Below are 20,751 nucleotides of genomic sequence, written 5' to 3' on the forward strand. Positions count from 1 at the left end.
TCTATTGACTTTTGAATCCTTATTTTGCTTTCACAAGGTTTGCACTCTTCACCCCTCTTTCTGTTTCACTGCTGGGGCTCAGCAGGCTTTTCAGAGTTTCTTCTAAGCCTGCTGCATGGCTAATTACAAAGCTGTAATTAGCCATGTGCCACATTCCCAAGGGAGTATTGAATGTTATGCTCATCTACAGCCTAATTAAGCTTCATGCTCAATAAATATTTGAAACTATTAAGTAATTATGTGACTGGGAAGGGAAAGTTAAGAAATGGAATGAATTGCACCTAATGAACTTTAAAAAGGTATCAAAAGATCACTAGGGCAGCTCTGCTGATCAGAGGATAAGGCAGCAGGCACCTGCAGTCACCCCAGAGAAGGGCAATTAGTGGCAACACGAAGAGTTAGAGCCCTTGTGCAGCCAAGCCTTGCAGGAGCTGCAGATCCCCCTCCACGCAGCAATGGGTGCCCAGAGGGGTTCCCAGGGAAAGCAGTGCAATAGGAGCAGGGAGCAAAGGAGTCTGAGACCCTTCCCCATGCCCATATCACCCCAAGCACCTCTACAAGGCTCCTGGATCTGGGGTTTTACCTCATGCAGTATTTCAGGGTACCATGAAGTCTCCCAGAGAAGCTGCACTCCACTCAGTACTACCACTGTAGGGTGCTGCCAATCTAACCTCCTGGGAAACATTACAAGGCACACAGAAAATCTGTAGGAGCACTGTGCAGCCAGGATTTTGCCCAGCTGAGTCATCCACAAAGGTACAGAAAGCTGGGACAGTGTGTTTCTCTCAGGTATATGAAGATATTATCTAAATAGCACACACAGAGAATATCTCTGATGATAATCTGTGCCACCATCCTATCATTCAAATGAGCTTTTTCATTACTGGCATTGACATAAGTCATTGCATCCAGCTGATGGCTGCTAAAAATTCTGTATAATTAAGAAAATAATTCATAAATAAATTAAAAAAAAACTTGGAATCCACAATAAATTGTGAAAATATAAAGAAGAAAATGAGTTTCAAAAATTTCATTTGTTTTAGGCACAAAACACCTTATTCTTAAAGCAGATTTTCCAGCTTCCCTTAGTTTGGACTTTAGTGCACCTGTAATATAAGTGTTCCATATCTAATCTCTGTTCCCTCCTACAGTGTTTCCACTCACACAGAAATTACTTTTCACATCATATCCCATCAATTCTAACGCGTATTTTCATTTTATAATGGCTCCTCCTGTAAAAGGCTTTGAAATCTGATATAAACATGCATCACTGATCACAACACAAGCACATGCCTAGAATGAGAAACACCACACATGTATTTTTCAAGTTAAACAGTGTGAAATAGTTCTGCTGAAGTCAGTGACCCACACTTTTTCACCCAGGTTATGAGCTTTATTGTGAAGTCAGCCTGTAACCTCAAACCCAGCCCCAAACTGCAAACTGTAAAACACACAGCAGTCCAGTCTTGCTCTCCTTTCCTCCATCTGAGCTCCAGAGGAGGTGGGACACACAGTGCTACTTGTATGAATGACATCCAGGAGCCTGGGCTCTTAAAAATTCAGCCTCAGTTACTGGAAACAAGTAAAATTGTTGAAGCCCTAATGGCTGGAACCCAGGGCGACTGTTGAATGAAAAGTAGTGGAAAAAATGTTATCCCTAAAGCAAATCCAGACAAGCAGTTCCAGGAGGAAAAGCATGTTTGACCTAAAGTGAGTGCTCTGTTCAAATAAGACCACACCCATGTTTAAATCTCTCATTTCTGTTTACAGGAGAACAAGGTGGCAAATGAAAGTTTGCTACTTGACATTCTAGAGCACTTTTTCCTTAGCAATAGTTAAACAAACAGTAAAACAAAGAAGGAACAGGCTCAAACAAAAAGTGGAATAATTTACTTTCTACTGCATTTGATAGGCATGAATGGATAATGCTTTTAAGCCTTGACATTCAACAGAAACTGCTAAAAAAAACTAAGATACATTAAGATAAGGAAATCAAATGAAAACACTAAAACATGGTTTCCAAATGGAAGATCCTAACTACATTGGCTTTCAAAACTACCAGCCTGTGACCACAAAAGAAATCTTATACTCTGTTATAAAAACAACTGCAGAAGGAAAAAAAAATATAAATCCATGCAGTTGGGCATGAACTACCAATATGAATGTGCAATGTGTGCACTGAACCACACTGTTGTGACTGAAGAACAGGCAAACAATATCCAATCTAAGATAAAAGTACCAAATGCATGCTTTTAGGAGCACAAGGCTCAAATGATCAAGGTATTCAAGTACTTAAAAGAGATTGCAAAATATTTGAAAGTGTCTGTAAGCCCAACTTCCTTTGAGAAGCATCAGGTAAGGAATGTGCCAATGTGTACCATGCACAGGTCATGTCTTAGTCTTGAAAACTCAGGATTTAAGTTGTCCAAAATGGGGAAGTTTGGTTCGGAACATTTAAAGTATAAGTGTTGCATTAAAAAAAAAAAAAAAAAGGATAAAAAGTTCAGAGATGATAGACCAAATTTGCTATATTTTTTCAAATGCTATTGCAGCAAAGTCACCAAATAATTCCATTTTGTAACTATACTATATCTAGGCAAATTAGAGACTCACAGAGGTCTTCAAAGCAGGGCCAAATTTAAAGACCATGAAGACTCTAAAGACAAAACAGACCATGTTCCTCAAGGCCTTTTCCAGCTGTGTTCTGTATGTCTTCAGGGGTAGAGACTCCACAGCCTCTTGGGCAACCTGTTCACTGCACCACTCTTCCAGTGAGGAACATTCCCCTTATACCCAATTGTAATTTTTCTTCCTGCCTCTTGGCTTTCCAGTGCCACCCTCTGGGAAGGGTATGATCTGCCCTAACCCCTTTACTACAAAGGTGAGCTGCTGGTTCATCTTCAGCTTGTTCTCCATCAGCATCACCAGGTACCTTTCCTCAGAGCTGCTCCCCCATCTTGTCCTGATGAATAGTGTTACTTGGTCTCAAGGGCAAGGATGTGGATTTATCTTCACTGAATTCCATGCTGTGTCTGTCAGTCACTCCTGCAGCCTGGCAGGTCCCTCTGAACGAGGCTCTGCTCACCTAAGCATCAGCTGCAGTTCCCTCAAGCTCATGTCACCTGCAGACATGGGGAGGGTGCAATTCCTCTTCTCTCCCCAGGTTGTATAATCCACCCATGTTAGTGCTTTGCTGTTCTGCAATGTTATGTGAGTGAACTTGTTCCTCACCATTTCCTGTTAGAATAGCTCATGGGAATGGTGCTCTGTTCATCTAACATTACAATAAACAGCACTGTGGTAGAGAGAAACTCCTAAAAAAATTCCTTGGCCAAATCCTTATCTACTGTAAATTCCTTGCATTTCTAATCAGCTAATAAAAAAGTGAGATCCAGGCTATTTATTCAAAAACCAATGTGCCAGTAAGATATTTAAAAATCAGCAGGCTGCTCATTATAACCAGTTCTTGGTGCTGCACATATTAGTTCACTGTTGGCATAAACATCTCCTTGGAAGAGCACAAGGAACTGGGTACTTCTGCCTCACTGCTGAGTTAAGACAAGCAAACAAAAACATGCTGAGTGTTTCTCTGCTTAGTTACGTGTACTTGAATGCATTTATTACCAGTTGAGCCATCCTAATCTCTAGATACCTCTTGGGCTTAGAAAAATACGCATTTTTACAGGAAAATATTTTTTATAATCCTTAAAATAAATTTTTTGCACAGCAGTGTAATCTAAAAAATACTCACAATGGGAGTGAAGTTAGGAAAACACAACCACCCATTTAAACCCCCACCCTCCTGTGGTCCTTGAACATTAGCCAAGGTTTTGTTGTAGCCTCCCTTAATTTGACCCCAGGAGCTAATATCATTGACTTGAGTTCACTTCTCCTGATTGGAACACTCAGTGGAGGAGACTTTGCTTGGAAGAGTGAATCACAGACAAACAAAAATGCCCCTTCCATGACATCTAGGATGGATCATTCAAAGTTCACAACAAACTGTTTCACAAAGAGGAGGCTGCTTCAAGTCAAATTGTGAGATGGCTCTTAAATAAATCTACCTCTTGCAAACTTGGTCAACCTTATTGCTCCTAAGTGGACCAGGAAATCAGAAACATAATGAGTAAGAGAGAGATGTTCTGCTGATACCAGACACAGTAAGACTGTTTCCAGGCTTGACAGCTGATATGAAGCACAGAAGCTTCAGGTCTCCTTTCACAGACAACACCTGTACCCTATCACACCCAGGAACTTGTTCTGCTTTGCAGCAGCAACAGCAAGCTGAGGCTTCAGCCCACACAAATAATCAGAATAAAACTGGTGTATTAGAACATGGATTTTTTTCTTAGGAGATTTTCCTAGATATATCACTCTACAGCTTGGATAACCATTTCTGTAGGTAAAATCCAGCCCTTTCACAAGTGACATTGGATGTGCAGGATGAAAACAGAACATCAGCTGGAAACCAATGCAGACTGCAAACAGCACTTGCCTCTTAGAGATCCCAAGCATTGAATCATACCATCTAGCAAGTGTAAAATGGATCTCAAGAAAGGGTGAAATATAACCCTAGTACATGCTTTCAGTATTCCCAGTGCTGTACTCAGAAGCTTGAAGGTACCAAGATATGTGAAGTGAGCCCTCTACTAACAGACAGTAGTCTGTATCCACATTTCTAAGCCTGGTCTGCTTCTGTGCAAACCTAAAAACCCACATATTCCTGGGCTCCCTGAGTCCTGGGTCCTGCTCAAGCCTGAAATCTGCTGAGTGTACAAGTCAATAATTAAGTTATTATCTTCTACTTCTGCCACAAAAGGGAAATAATGTTAGGCTGCTTTTCTATGCACAGCTACTTATTTGCAGGAATTCTGTAATACAAAAGAAAAGGTCAGGAATGAGGGGAAGAGGCTGACAGGGAAGGCAATGGTTTGTGCCTGTCACTCAACTCTGCATATGGTTTAAATGTGTAGATGAGCAACTGCCTCTGCTCTTACAGTAGTTACAGTGCTATTAAAACTCTGCTCATTTAATTGTTTAAAAAACTACCAATCCCTAATAAATGTAAGACAGTCTACAAAGGAGTCCTTCCTGCAGACACATGTGTTTAGCATAGTGCAGCAATCAGCAGGATTGGCTTGGTCCCCTCACTGCTCTTCTGGTGCAGGTTTGAAGCAGATCTTGTTTATTGTTCTTTTTTGCAAACCTCTGTGAGATCTTTGAAGTGGTTGGGCTCCTTGAGCCAACAGGCCCTGTGCTGCACCTGGTGTGAGGCAGACTGAACAGCTCCAAAGTTAAACAAACAGCAGTCCCAGCTGAGGATGGTGTATGAGTTACAGATAATGGCAGCCAGGGCAGGCATGATCCATCCAAAGCAAACTCTGTGTTGTCTTGACAAAGCAATTTAGAGCTGCATTTGCTATTCAGACCAGTCTGCTGTGTTTAAACAGAGACTCTATTCTTTAACACATACACAGATGTGTGTAAATATATACATATGAAAGAATCCTTTACAGGATATGTCCAGAGGAGCATGCCTCCAACTCCCTGCTCCTTTTTCCAGACTCATCATGCTTTTTAGTATTGCTATCATGTCTTGCTATAAACCAGACCTAAAACAGCACATAACTGAGGCTCTCTTTTCTTTACAATCAAATCAACACTACTTGTTGGGAAATGAAGTGACAAGCACATTCAACTATTCAAGAGCATAACACCAATGTCAAAACGTAGTCCATGTATGCAAATTTGGTCAATTATTGTTTTTAAAAACTGATCTTTAATGAGGAACTTTCTGCTCCTTCAGAGTTTTTCTTCATTTCTTGTTTCAAAAGTAAGTTTTCATTCTTCTTGTCATATTATCAAGTTCAGTATTATCAGTTATTATCAGTAAATTTATTAAAATATAAATCTCCCTAAAAGTTCAATATTGTTATTACATATTTTTTATTAAGCTATCTCTTCTTCTTAATAGTAGTTCACAGAAAGATAAGTTAGTTAAGATGTGTCTTTATTCAGATCAGTCAAAAAAATCAACCTTGGGAATTTTGCTTGAATGTTAACTTCAGGATTTGGAAACTCAGCTTTCTGTTATGATAAATTATATCTACTATATATCTATTATATATAAAAATTATTTCTACTATTATATCTATTTCTCTATCTCAAGCAAGATGTGGATGGTACAGCAAAGCTGTAGTAGAGTAACCACAGATCACACAGCCAAAGGAGGCTGAATAAGACAACGGACCAAACAGAGGTCCATGTGTTTTCAGGATAAATTGAGTCTTTTTGTAATATTTAGGTTATTCTATGAGGATGTTTATATATGAATTCACACCAAAACAAACCCCACATTTTCCCACTCCCCACCTGAACTTCCAACACCCTGTAAAATCATCCAAAACTGATGGGTTTCATCAGTATCTTTGTAAAACACCATTTGGTCAGACATTTGCCAGGTTTCTGGCAATTTTTTAGTTAAATTGCCTACATACTGACTTTTTGAGAAAAAAAATACAATACATAATGTCATTCTTCTCTTCTCTCTTCTTTGTTGCTATTACTGAGGCACAGGGTTATCCAGGATAGTAAGCAAACAGGAGAAGTGCTTGCAAAACTGTTGAGCAAACATTCCTACCTCCAGCCTGGTCCTGTCCACATCCTTGGGCAATTTCACACGAACTCGGTTTGTTACAATAAGTGTTTCATAGGGATAAATCTGTTAAAAAGACAAGAGCATATGAACTCCAGCTGAATCCAATTCTGAGGCATGGAAATGGTGGTATGAGGAACTTACTAAAAAACGGTACATACTTGCATCCTGATTTGACAAATATTTCACTGGGACAAAAATTAAAAAAAGGAAATAAAAGAAAGGAACCCATGTAACCTTGCTAGGAAGTGCTGAATCTGATTGTTCTTCCAGTGCTGGAAAAGCCCTTCTTACCTTGTATTCTGCAAAAGAATGAGAACAGGTTCACAGTTTAGAATTTATAGCCATTTTTTGGTGTCACCACAATGAACAACATTTAGGTACATCACAAATGTGCTATGCTACTACATTTCTCTCTTCTCAGTAGCTGTTGGATAACTGCATGCATAGTAAGAATTTGACCCCCATGCCCTGAATGCCTGTAACACTGTCTATTACCAAAGCAATTGTCCTGGAAATCAAAGGCTTATTACAGAAAATCCATCTCCCGATGCCATTGGGTTACACGGTGAGTATGGCTGGCAAAATTGGGTATCTCTTTTTACAGGAGGCTTATGTGCAGAGTTAAGGCAGTCTGTCATCCAAAACTCCTGCCCTTATTGTTCTTTACTGAAAATAGTTAAAATATATGGATTATTAAAGGCATGGCAGTTTGGAAACATAGATGAAAACCACTGAGATAATACGGTATTACAAGATGCTGACACCCTGCACTTGGGCTGACTGCAGTGGGAAAAACAACAGGGAAGAAGAGATGATTTGGGGATGTGGTAACAGTGACTCCTGCATCTACACTAGCACAAGGGAATTCAGGTCAGTGTATGACTATATATGATATAACTACACAATGTTATCTATTCACAATGGTGATTAAATGCAACCAGGAGAGCCAAAAGGTTTTCACAGACCTCTTTATGGTCTGAAATTAAATCAGAGACTGAGTCTACTTTTCCAAATCTGTACTTTAACCTATTCAAACATAGAGACAAAGATTTTTATCAACACAGAATCATGAAGTGAGGCATTAGAATAAGATTTTTAAAATGAGTTAAAGTGTCTTGGAAATAAAATTTTTCAGCTCCTTAGAAAATTCCAACCCAAGTTCCATATTAAGTGCACAGTCCACTTAAAACTGCAATAAAAGAAAATACTGCAAATAAATTTTGCATTTTGAACCCTGCACTTTTTAAGCACACTGCACCACAACCAAGAAGCACAATGGACTTTTTCCAACTAGACTTGAAGGAATGATTATCTTAAATTTCCTCCTGTCTTTGATATGAGACCAACACAACAAGGCCGTTGCCACATATCAAGGATTGTGCTGTTGACTCAGCCTGGTTGCACCACCCTATGATGCAAGACTTCTGTCAAGCCTTTAAGTTGGGGTAGGCAAAAAGAATATTCTCTGTGATAAACATGATACTGAGCTGTGTCTCTGGCTAGTCATTATTATGTGAACTACAGCAGGAGCTCAGAATAGTAACCTTTATGGCAATATGTTAATTAAAATCCTCCAAGGGTGAAAACACAAGGGGAAATGATATTGCAAAAAAGCTGTACCTTTCATCCCCCAGCTTGCATCCTGGTCCGTTTCATATTGGCCCATAGTTTCAGGCTGACAGAGAAAGAAAGAAGCAATGTAACAGCAAAATACACAAAAACCCCACTCTGAAGATTGTTGAGAGAAAAAAGAAACACATAGAACCAAAATGCAGATCCTTGCGTGAGAGAAAGAGAAATGTCTCATTCAAATTTGACCTAATTGCTCAAGTAAGCAAGGTAACACTGAAACTGTCCCATGTTACTGCCATCATCACTTCTGCTGCACTGCAACTTTCCTCCTTCTGCCTTCAGCTTCACACTGCTGAGGCCACTGACCAGGGAGTCAGTGTACTGCATGTACCATATATGTGCCTTGTTTGAACCACTGTCTTCTTCCTTTGCTGACAGATGTTATGATGAAAAACAGTACAGGAAATCAGAAAAGCACTATCATGTGATTTTTTTTTTCCCCCAAGTCTCATTTTTGCCTGCTAGGGTATCAATGGTGTGCACAGCTATGCCCACAATAACCTGCAAGGCTCCTTGTTGTTTGCTTTTGGGGTTTTATTTATGCAGCACTAGGATGGCTGATTAAAAACAACAAACCACAAAAGCTGGTATGAACCTACAATCCAAACAGAGGACATCCATTCTGAGAGGAATTTTGGCCTCAAGGATTTGACCATGAGCAACCTTTTCAACTCTCATACAGGTTTGGGATTCTTTCATGAGACAGATGCTGCCATCTGCTGCTTTCCCATCACACTGCAAGGCATCCTGAGTGCTTTGGCCTCGGGAAGCCTTGGGAAGGCTTTGGTGCCTCACCACCAGTGCTGTGGCTGGGCACTTGCTCACTTCAGGTTACTGGCAACACCTATTCTGAATAGTCAGAAAAACCTCTTGACTCATACGTGGGATAAGTTTTATATAGACCCTTTTAAATTTCTAAATATTATTTGACAAAATTTCAGTGTCATTCCTTTCTTCAGAGAAGAATTCAAGAAACCAGGTATGGAAGGAACACAGACATAATTAGTCCTGTAATATTAACTCAAAGGGATGGACATTTCAGCAGCTAAATGGAAAAATCCATTTAGCTACTCCTTGATAATTTCTATCTTGTAGTTCCTTCTAAATGACTCTCAGTTTGACTCTTGTCACTGGGGAAGTTTAATCCCCCTCCTATGATTTTCCAGGTTTCACATCTTCCTTTGGAGAAAGAAAGGAATTTGAACCAGGTCCTCTCCATGCAATTTGGACATAAATCAATTCTTCAAAAGGTAGGTGCACATGCATCTATGTATTGCTCATTACTATAAACCATAGTGGGTTTTCACCTAATAGTATGAGCCATGAACTGAGAATCCATAATGGTAGATGCCAGAGAGGCCACATTGTCAAAGCTTCCTTTTTATTAAAGATTATTAAAAATTGCAAAGAAGCATTAAAAAAAAATTCCTTGTCTGTTCTGATCATAATTTTGTTAGACAATTTTCCTTCTAGATTGCTGCTTGTCATTCAGTCTTCATTGATCCCTCCCTGCCCTAAAAGTGCAATGGCTGTGTGTGAATACACCCCACACAGACACACATTCATACTAGAAGAAACAGAACAGATGGTTCAAGGAATGCAATGGATGTGGGCTGTTCCACCTTTGCTCTGAGATCATTACTTGCCTAATTACAGGCCTGTCTCTATCATTAATTCAAGCTATCCTATGACTAATATGTGCAACCTGTACATTTTAGATCTTCGTTTGTTTTGGGAGGAGAATCAAGATTCCCAATGCTCACAATGCACACAATTAAAAGGAGAAGCCTCAGTCAGTCTCACTCTTGCAGAAAGACAAACTGTAACCCACTTAGGGAATGAATCTGTCAGACAGGGCTGACAGCCAAAACACCTTTGAAGTGTTATTACTGTGTAGATTTTCAACTAGTTACTGAGCTGTCTATTTATGAGACCTTATTCCCTAGAGAATGTATTTAAATGTGTACCTACCTGATGTAAGCCATTCTTTCCATAGCCAGGTAGAGAAGCAGACTTAGAATATGGAAATCCTGTAAAAGACATAATATACAGCTAAATCTTTCACAGCCTTCTAAACCAGGAAATCCAAGAAAACATCCAAAAACTGCAATTACAAGATTAATGCAAATATTCTATCAATGAAATGAGATGTAACTGACCTATGCTCATCTTTTCTCCATATTTCATGCACATGAACATGTGTAGCAATATCTAGAAACAGCAGCATGCCAGGGGCACAATGTGGAGAGAGTTGTGGGGCTCACATTATGGAAGCCCCATGCACCTACATGATGCAAAGCTTGTGAATTGAGAGATTGTGAACTCTCTGCCTTCCAGATTGGTGCTAAATCATAACTTGAACTTGGAATTAAAGGGATTTAGATCATCACTTCTGAATGTGCTAAATGAGTTCTGAGTTATGGTTTTGTTTCTTAAAAAAGATGGGTTGATACCCTACCACTTAAAAAAATAAAAACTTTTTTTTTCCCCTGTAAAACATCTATTGGAAAAAAGCAAAAATGAAGATACAGCAGTGGATAAAGTAAATCAGCCAGAGTATATACACCCAAGTGAAAGAAAGTTTTAAGATGGAGAAAACTGGCAAAGAGGTGTTACCATGAATAAATGATGTAATACAGTGATAAACTGAGTGTGGTCATTATGAGACAACTGAATTTTAGTATTAAGACTTTAATAAGAAAGTTCAAAAGTTAAACAATAGAAGAACAAACACATGCGTAATAAACATTCCTGATTCTAGTACAGGACATTATTTAAAACTGGTGCAAAGAGTTACAGAAGTCAGATAGCTCAAAGACCTGAACGTACAATACTTCTTTCTGTCAAAACTGTTAGCAGTCTGTGTCCAAGGAGGAATGCAGGAAGGGAATCCAGACCCCACTGGATTAATAAATACCCTAAGGAGATTATTAGGAATAAGCATGCAGAAAGAAAAAGCAGAAGATGGATCAGCAGAGAGCTCAAAATGTGCTGAGATAAACTGAAAACTGCCAGAAGTCAAGCTGAGTTAAACACTGAAAATGATATTAAAACAAATAGCAAAAGTTTCTCCAGCTATCCAAATAAAAAGAGAACAAGGCAAGAAGAAACGGTATCACTGGGAGTTGCACTGTGTCAGTACTCAGCACTCAGCAAAGGTGAAAGACAGCCCAGGTAGGGCTTGAGAACTGAAGGAGTATTTAATCCAGGGAACAGAAAGTGCAGTACTGAGCACGGATGAAAAGCTAAAGGAGTAAGGGTAGGCCAGTGAATCACTGCATGATGGAAAAAAATTTCAAAGCACTGAATGTACTTAAACAGGGAGCAACAGGCTCCCATTGAGTCGCAAACCAAATACCTCCTACCGTTAGAGAAGGGCAACTACAGATTTTATACTTAAGAGAGGAAAAAATAACAAATCATTATGTGAATGGTAGTGCCAGCAGAGAGCAACGAGTAAAATAATACCAGTGCAACAGAATGCCTGTATCTGCTACAAAGCTGTCACCTCTGCTCCTGCCTGGAAAAAGCTGCTATGTTGGACATCAGCGTGCAGATCAATCTTTTGGCCTTTTGGCTACAGAGAAGATGGGCGAGTGAGGTTTGTTCTGTCGCTACATAACCCTCGGTCACCGAGGAACATTGCCCCAAGGGGAAGAGGCATGGCAGCAGAGCCAGGCGGGCCCGGAGCCGTCCCGGAGCCGCCGGGCTGAGCCGCAGCCGCGGCGCCGGCGACACCGCGCGGCCGCCTGGAGAAGCGGAGCGCAGCGCTGAGCGCGAACACAGCGCTGAGAGCCGCTGATCCAGCTCCTCTCCTCTCCTCTGTGATTAGACACTGGCTGGACATCAGCTATCCTCGGCAGGGGTTGGCTCCTGCTTCGTCCGGTACGATATTCACTGCAGTCTGAAGCTGCATAGGTATGGCATAGGTGTGAAGCTGCCTCTCAGCACATCATGGACACATCAACAGCAAGGGTTACATTTACCATAATTCATGTAATAAATTACATGAATTATGGTAAATGATTAGCTATTACACATCTACATATACAGAAACAAGGCCCATTGTCACAGGTGGATGTAAGGAGATAAAGCTCCACTCTTTGCCTGTTGATTGTTCCAGCCTCACACTGATGTGCTGTTAGTTGTGTTCTTCTGGCATTTAAGCAATATAATGTGGCAAAATTTCTTCTAGAGCAAAACAACCCTTCTGCAGTTTGCTCAGAGGCTGGACAGAAAAATGAAGAGCTTTTTGCTCAGTATATCTGGAAACATCACTACCAATTCACAGCCTGCTAACTCCTTCCACTCTGCATGCAACCCCTTGGCACCAAACCTCTACCTAACAGGTTTCTTTTCTCTGATAGTCACTGACTGTGCCACAGGGATGGGCCTGAAAGCCGGAGTTCTCAAGCAGAAGTGCAAGAGGTAGAGATGCTACTCTTCTGTGGCCAATGGGAGGCACAAATGAATATTCAGAACTAAATAGGGAAACACTGAATAGAGAAGGAATTACTTAGGATGTCCACAGGTATTAAAACAGTCAGGTAAGTGAATAAAAGCATAAGGAAAGGAAAAGTGTAAATTTCAGGAAGATAAAACTTCCTCAATGTCATTTCTGTGTAGCTGCTAACTGGGTAATGGAGTAAACTGTCATACAGGACAGAGAAATGCTGATAAAAAGCAATGGAAAATGAAATATAGAACCTGTATTGGCATAAATGTGATATTGACCCTGACAGAGAGGTGTGAATTATCTACTGTATTTCTAGTTTTAATAGTTCCACATTCCCAAGATAATACAAAATACGAAAGAAGCACTAGTATAGCAGAGTGACAGATACAGCAACATTCTCAGGGGAAAAAATGAACACCATATATGTTCCTATATAACAGCTCTTGGTGTGCTACATACTTCTCCCTGATAAAATCTGCACTAAGGACTGGTCTCTCAAAACACATGTAGAAGAACATCAGATCTACTCCATAAAGCTTCCAGACATACCCCATGTGTGTATGACAATGAAAGGTTTCAAAGGTGTTCCTTCGTGGGCTATCATTTTCAGATGTTAAGTGTGTGAGGTGGTCAGACTTGGCTTCCCCTGCACAGGGAATCCTGCAGTACACCTTGAGCACGTTTGTGATTTCTAGTAAGGATTAAGTTATCAAATTCCTTTAAGCTTGACCAGTGAGACTGGTGATGACCTAAAATAAGTTTTCTTCTTTATCTTGTTTCAGCCTTGTGACAGACTTTGTAGCATCTGTTTTCCCTCTTCCTTGCATAGCTAAGCCATAATTTCCTTAATATAAGTTGATGGAGCCAACTATCACATTACCAAAATGCCCACAACACTGACATCCTAGCCCTGCTGCCAGACATGCCTTGCATTGGGTGCATTCTTTTGGAAAACTGCTTCCCCAGCTTGTTCACCCTGGATGACCTGCTACTGCAGCATGGGGTAAAGTGGAAGAGGCAAGGAGGAACATCCCAGTAATTTTTTAAAATTCATTAAACTTATTTTTTGTCATGTCTGTGACTTAAAAGAAAAATTCAGGCCCAATAGTAATGCTTCTGACTTGCTGAAATGTGTAATAAGAAACGTGTAGAACATGCTTTTGGTACTGACAGCTAGCATGGGCATATGGTCTCCAGGCCAGTATTCAGTTACAAAATCATTCCCTTTCCCACCTGGAATATTTCTGTGACCTTATAACTGTGAGTGATAACAAAAAAAAAAATTGCCTAAGTTAATCTCTGGAGCAAGGAAATCTTTATGAATATCATGGCAGAGAAGGAATGGGTCCATCAATATTCAAAATACATAGTTTGTGTCAAGAACTAATTAGCACAAATGAAAAATCTGCTTGATACTGTCATCCTATCTACTGAAAATAGGTATCATATAATAAATGGGCACTTTTATGAGGAGTGGGTTTTTGTGGTAAGAAATCTTTGCTCTCCAAAGAGACAACAGTTCATTTACATAGGCAATGCTGTGTCACTGACATATTTTATGAAAAATCCTTTTGCCAGGATCTTTTCTCCTGAGAAGCTGGGAGGCTTCAGCTTCTCCGTGTTTTTCTACTTTGGAATGTGATTTGGAGAATTGTTTACCCAGCATCTGAATTGTTTTTACTTGATGACCAATGACAGCCAGCTGTGTCGAGGCTGTGAGCAGTCACAAGATTTTATTATTCATTCCTTTCTTTGCTAGCCTTCTGATGTCTCCTTTCTCTTTCTTTAGTACAGTTTTAGTATACCATTTTCTTTCAATATAATATATATAATGAAATAGTAAATTAGCCTTCTGAAATGTGGAGTCAAGATTCACATCTTTTCCCTCGTTCTGGGAATTTGATCACCATCACAATCCTGCTCCTTTCACTAATACAAAACTACAAATAGTTTATATAAACCATAAAAAGTCTGGAGGCACTGAACACTCCCAAGCCACGGCACATCAGACAGAGGGGTGTAGTTATGGCAGAGATGGGGTACAAAGGCAGCCAGTGAGCAGTGGGGCTGGGTGCTGCCCAGCCAGGGAGCAGTGGGGCTGGCTGCAGCCCAGCCAGGGAGCAGTGGGGCTGGCTGCAGCCCAGCCAGGGAGCAGTGGGGCTGGGTGCTGCCCAGCCAGGGAGCAGTGGGGCTGGCTGCAGCCCAGCCAGGGAGCAGTGGGGCTGGCTGCAGCCCAGCCAGGGAGCAGTGGGGCTGGCTGCAGCCCAGCCAGGGAGCAGTGGGGCTGGCTGCAGCCCAGCCAGGGAGCAGTGAGGCTGGCTGGAGCCCAGCCAGGGAGCAGTGAGGCTGGCTGGAGCCCAGCCAGGGAGCAGTGGGGCTGGGTGCTGCCCAGCCAGGGAGCAGTGGGGCTGGCTGCAGCCCAGCCAGGGAGCAGTGGGGCTGGCTGCAGCCCAGCCAGGGAGCAGTGGGGCTGGCTGCAGCCCAGCCAGGGAGCAGTGGGGCTGGCTGCAGCAGAGCCAGGGAGCAGTGGGGCTGGGGGCAGCCCAGCCAGGGAGCAGTGGGGCTGGCTGCAGCCCAGCCAGGGAGCAGTGGGGCTGGGGGCAGCCCAGCCAGGGAGCAGTGGGGCTGGCTGCAGCCCAGCCAGGGAGCAGTGGGGCTGGCTGCAGCCCAGCCAGGGAGCAGTGGGGCTGGCTGCAGCAGGAGCCCTCGGTGCCCCGGCACTCACGGCAGTACGGCGCGGCCGTGCCCTCCTGCGGCCGGTCGCTGCCGGCGGTGAGCGACAGCGAGCGCGTCTCCGAATCCGGGGAGTTGGTTCTGGTCTCCAGATCCCCTTTCAGGATCAGCCAGCTGCTCTTCAGCTGCAGAGAGGAAAAGGCTGTTATAGGATACAGGATTTAACACCTGGAGGCAGTTCTCCTGCCTCGGCTGTCTCACATGCCCTGTGAACTGCCTGTCTGGTAATGCTCACTGCCGCTTGTACCATCCTTTATCAAATTACAAAAGCTGACTATATAGTGAATTAGGCATCACAGCTACCAGAAACCTTTAATTTTTAGCTGGGCTGAGGGCAGTTTCTCTCTTCATGAAGTTGCCCACTGTGCTCCACTTTAGAAGATGCCCTATGTCATTTTCTTATAATTAATCTGCTCTTGACATTTTTCTTCTAGGTTGATGTGCACCCTGTGTCTGCAGGATTAGCTGAATCACCAATGTAGATATTGAGACCCAGTGAAAATCCATAGTTTATTGCTCTCAATCTCAATATCCCTGCTTCTCTTTACTAAACCCTTTGGGCGAGAGATTAGGCTTTTCTAAGTCTTTTTGAAAAGACCTAAACGTAGTAATGATTATTTCAGTTATTTAAAAGAATACCTTTACATATGAATGTATTTTAAAAACCAGTTGCTTCAAGAATGATCAATACTTCCTTTTGTTCTTTCTGATCATTACCTTCTTATTGTCCTGATCCAAGCTTCCATCCTCCCCTTCTGATCTTCTTGCTGCTGTAAGATTAAATGAATTTAAAAAAATTGAACAGAATACATCTTATTTTTGGTCTTCTGTTTTGAATGTAGTTATGTTCTGAATATTTTTAAGAGGGAGAGTAAAATCAATTTAAAAAAATAGAGTTTGACAGAAAATTTAATGTATAGTAGAGCTATGGTTTCACATCATTAACTGAAATAATTTTGAAAGTATTAAAGTAATCCTCATCCTTCATGTATACAGTGAATTTAGAGAATCTATTCCAGCTGGATTTTGAACCTGCATTTTCAGGAAGAAATTACTTTTGGGGAATGATTGGTGGGAAAAAGAATTGTACATCTTAACTTAGGAACAAACTTCTACAGCCACCACTCACAGGGAAGCCACTTCCCCCTTCTGTGTAACAGTGACCATGAAAGTATGAGTAGTCACACAGATATTTTGTAGTCAGCACACCTGGATCTCTTGGAATCCCAAAGAGGCCAGACAATCATGGTAAAGAAAATTATGAACAAACTTGGCATAGCCTCTTTTTAAAATATGCATGAGAGATTGTGTAAGACTCTAAAATTCAAAATTCTGGACCAACCAATTTTTATGAATGTATTTTCCTCTTCTGCCCATATTGTCCTGTTAAAGAATGCTTCCCAAAAAAAGCTGCTGATGTTTTACCATTGGGTTATTTCCTTTTAAATTTCCAACTTGCTGAGAAGAAAACTGAAAACCTCAAAGCTCTTCATTAGATAATTCCCAACCCTTGAATGTGTTTTCCCTTCTCTTTTATTTCCCAGGGTATTGTTCCAGACACCGAGTTACACTCGAGAATCTTATAGAAATTTCACACAACTTGCCAAATTTAACACAATTTCAGGTAAGTTCTTAAAATTTGAGCCCTACTTGCCTTTGTATCCCTCTGGGTAGTTTGGGGAGAGTTTTAATGGTGCAGAACTGGAATAATGGAAGGACATAGCATAACTTTAGGCCCATAAGAAATAACTGTGACAAAGGGGTTGTCTGCAATGCCTGAGAAAAATGGCCCCGTGCAATGCGATGTAGACAGAAAATGTAATTATTATTAAGAAAAAGGGTACAATATTACAAAAGTTAAGGCTCAGATGAGATTTTTAGAGACAGAGATGGAGAGGAGATTAAATTGCACCATTAGAAGTGCTGGAAAAGTCCCAGCAAGTTGGGAAAAACTCTGCCCTCTCCAGTTCCCCAGCCATCATGTCTGCAGAGGATCTGGCCCATGTCTAAACAACACAGATGAAAGGCCACTACCAAAAACATTTCAGTGTTATTCTCATGCAATTTCTGGTGCCATTGCACAGCTCACATCCAGACCTTAACTGGATTTGCCGAGGAGGTGGTAGCTAAAAAATGAAAACTTGCCATAAGGAAAATATCTGTAGGTTGGAGGTGAAAGTCTGGAACTGTAGAGGGTTTGGCTGCTTCCCCCCATTTCAATTTCAATTCAATTCAAGTGTGGGGAAAAAAAGCTGGCTTACAAAATGTGAACAGCATTACAAAAAAGGTTTTCACAGTTATCTCACAGCATCCTGACACGGGTATTTCCCCACGATGGCAAGCTGCTTCTCTGAGGAATAAAATAGGAAGGAATATTTAAATATGACAGATGATGAAAAAAGCCCCTACACTGCAAGAAGGACCTAAACCTGGTTCACAGGTATTTTGGGAGCACACCCCAAAACTGTAATTCAAAAAGTTATTCTAGGTTTTGTGTACAGATCTTGCTCTCATTAAATCAGAAATCCTTATAGAGGATCTGATGAATTTTTGGAAATTTTAATTTTTGTTTCAAGACATTAACGTTTTCAAAGGAAAAACACCCCATGCTTGATTCAAGATTTCTAATCAGAAATTTCAAGAAAGTTCCACAAGACCTGACTTCAAAGAGATGTAGAGGATTTAGAGCCAAAATTGGTGAGGGCCATGAAGGCCAGCCCCTCCCAAGTTCCTGAGAAGGCTTCATATAACACATTGCTGGCAGATAAATCCAAGTGCCCTGAATTTCATCAGTACTGAGCATTAGCCTCACCACTACAAGGGATACTCTGTTCTGCCATGAATCCCAACGTGATTTCAAAACTTTTTTAGTAACTTTGAATGATGTTCAAATATTTCTAAAACACAAACACACACACACACACACAACCATGCAGGCTCCTACACTCTTCACTTTCCAGCCCCAGCTCTGAGCCTGATCTCTTGCATGTTCCATTCTTTCACCTTTTTCTCATTCTGAAGTTGGTTGTTTATAATAGAAACACAGAAGCTGAGCCTATAGCAAATCTGTTGGGTGCTGATGTAACTAAAACCTTTTAAACCAAATGTTTTGGAAGAGCTTCTTGCACTTCTTGTTTTAAAGAACATTTTTGTGCTTGTTTGTTCAAACTTGGTCTCTTCAACAAAGGAATGTTCCCTGGCTCCTTTTCAGTATGAATTAGTTCAGTGTCCCATTAGCTTGAGGAGCTGAATCATCAGCTGCTCGTGTGTTCATGCTTTAGCTGGGAGTCCTTCCAGAACAAAAAATAATTTTTTTTAGAATTTGATATTCATTTGTATTATTTTTATTGGAAGGAAAGTTTATTGATTTTTGTTGTTGTTGCTGTTTCTGAATTTTATGGGTTTTGGGGATTTTTTAGTTAGAGTCAATTATGTTTTGCCCTCTGGTAGAGAAAAAAAAATGTATTTCCAACACAATCTTTCAGAAAGTCTATAATCTAGAAAAAAAAGTTTAAAACATATATTCTTGTTAACCTATTGAGATTGCTGACTTCCTACTTTAACTCTCTGCTAACTTCAGTGATTACAGGGACAACTCCATACAGCAGTGCAAAACTGACATAATCCAGACTTCGACAGACAGCAAACTGATAAAAAAATGCCCAGCCTGCAAATATAAATTCTAAGCTGTTGCTTAGAATCCTCTTTGCAAACCAAAAGTATCTATAGAATTAAATTATACAGCAGGATACAGGATATCAGAGTCCTATCATCAGCTTCTGTAAATGAGTGAAACTATGCTGACTTACACTAGGTTATTGTTACTTTGCATTTCTTCATGATTTTTCCAAACACCATTATAATATTCAACTTTTTTAGTAGTCTGTCTTTTTTTTTTTTTTCTCAGCCTAAGAAGTTACATCTAATGATTGATATTGAGGAGCAGGCACAGAGGGGCAGGAGAGGGCAAACAGGGCGTGGAGCAGCAGTCAGGGCGTAGCACAGCACTTTATGTGGCATTCATTATCAGCTCTGAATCATCACAACATATCAAAATACCAGTATCCCAGTTCTGGAGAACTTACTGTATCCTTGGACATCACGTTATACCAAGTGCTATTTAATTTTCATGTCACTTTTTCTCCTTTTCTATTTGAGGCTATAGGGACATAATGAAATGCTACAGCAAACAGATTTGGGAGTGAATATACATTTTTTTGCAAAGATACATAGATAAAACTGCAACAGAGAAAAGCAGACTGTACCATGCTGTTTGTAGATAGGAGGTTTCCTATAGATGTTATCTTTTACGCCAGTGTCTGAGGAAGAGGAAAGAGAAAGGAAAGAATGAAAGAGTAAGCAAGCAGTTCAGACCAGACTGCTCTTGTCTCCTCTCAGCAACAGTAACAATGCAAAAGCTTCATCAAAGACTATGCATTCATTCAGTGGTTATTAAAAGAGAACGGAACTTCATCCAACATATGCTGAAAACCTTTATACCTACCTGTGCAACATAATCCCCCCAAGTCCCTAAAAATGCTGTAAGACAACTTGAGTGCCATCCATGTGGTGATATGTAGGTGGTTTCATCTGCACTACCAGAATATACTTCATAATCAGCAAAAAAGGAGCTGGCACGCTTGCCACTATTGAAAATTCATCTAGGAGTACAACAGACTACTACAACTGTCAACTTTCCTGTAGGAAAAGGGTTTTCTCCATTATTTATAAATAAAGTGTACATGCTCAGGTATGAAGGTTTATACTGTAAATACCACCAATTCTTTTAAGAAATCCTACAATTTGTCTTTACTTTGAATTGTATAGCTAACCTGGCCTTCCAGGAATTTTCTGGAAGCACTCAGAGCCACAGTCTAGGGTTCCCATATCACATTGTACAGATATCAGATTTACTCAGTACTGTGGACCTGAGCAGACACAATTCCTAATGGTGGTCTGTTTACAGAAACATTACCACAGAAGCTAAATGTGACTAAACAAAGGATTACAGTGAGGAGGTAGATGTGTTCAGCAGTCAAAAGCTAGATGGTGTGGATGTAAGTTTAATGTGCTTGTTGACTGAACTTGAAAACAGCACAGCACATATACAAAGATTCCACAGCGAGCCTCCTGCAGTTCTGAAGCCTTCTAGCTTCTTCTAAAGTTTATGTTACTATTACTTAAATTCAGATAATAGACTGATAAGAAAAAAACCTCCAAACAATAAAAACGCCTTCAGTCATTCCCCCTGCACACAAATTCAATACATCTA

At 40.7% G+C, this 20,751-nt stretch overlaps 1 protein-coding gene across 12 annotated transcripts in view; it reads right to left on the reverse strand.

Annotated features, from left to right (window-relative positions):
• Window positions 1-20,751, reverse strand: part of ABLIM2 (actin binding LIM protein family member 2) — a 131,316-nt gene that overhangs the window by 7,039 nt on the left and 103,526 nt on the right. For 9 of the 12 annotated variants that reach the window (XM_059845240.1, XM_059845238.1, XM_059845234.1 and 6 more), the window contains 7 exons: window positions 19,745-19,798; window positions 16,197-16,249; window positions 15,472-15,604; window positions 10,262-10,320; window positions 8,279-8,333; window positions 6,893-6,957; window positions 6,641-6,721 (listed from right to left, as the gene is read on the reverse strand). In XM_059845240.1, the coding sequence (XP_059701223.1) occupies window positions 6,641-6,721; window positions 6,893-6,957; window positions 8,279-8,333; window positions 10,262-10,320; window positions 15,472-15,604; window positions 16,197-16,249; window positions 19,745-19,798 (500 nt within the window). The remainder of the gene's footprint in view (window positions 1-6,640; window positions 6,722-6,892; window positions 6,958-8,278; window positions 8,334-10,261; window positions 10,321-15,471; window positions 15,605-16,196; window positions 16,250-19,744; window positions 19,799-20,751) is intronic. The other 3 variants (XM_059845241.1, XM_059845239.1, XM_059845237.1) reach the window with 1 other exon arrangement.

This window comes from Haemorhous mexicanus, chromosome 4, assembly GCF_027477595.1.
Source record: "Haemorhous mexicanus isolate bHaeMex1 chromosome 4, bHaeMex1.pri, whole genome shotgun sequence".
Classification (NCBI taxonomy): domain Eukaryota; kingdom Metazoa; phylum Chordata; class Aves; order Passeriformes; family Fringillidae; genus Haemorhous; species Haemorhous mexicanus.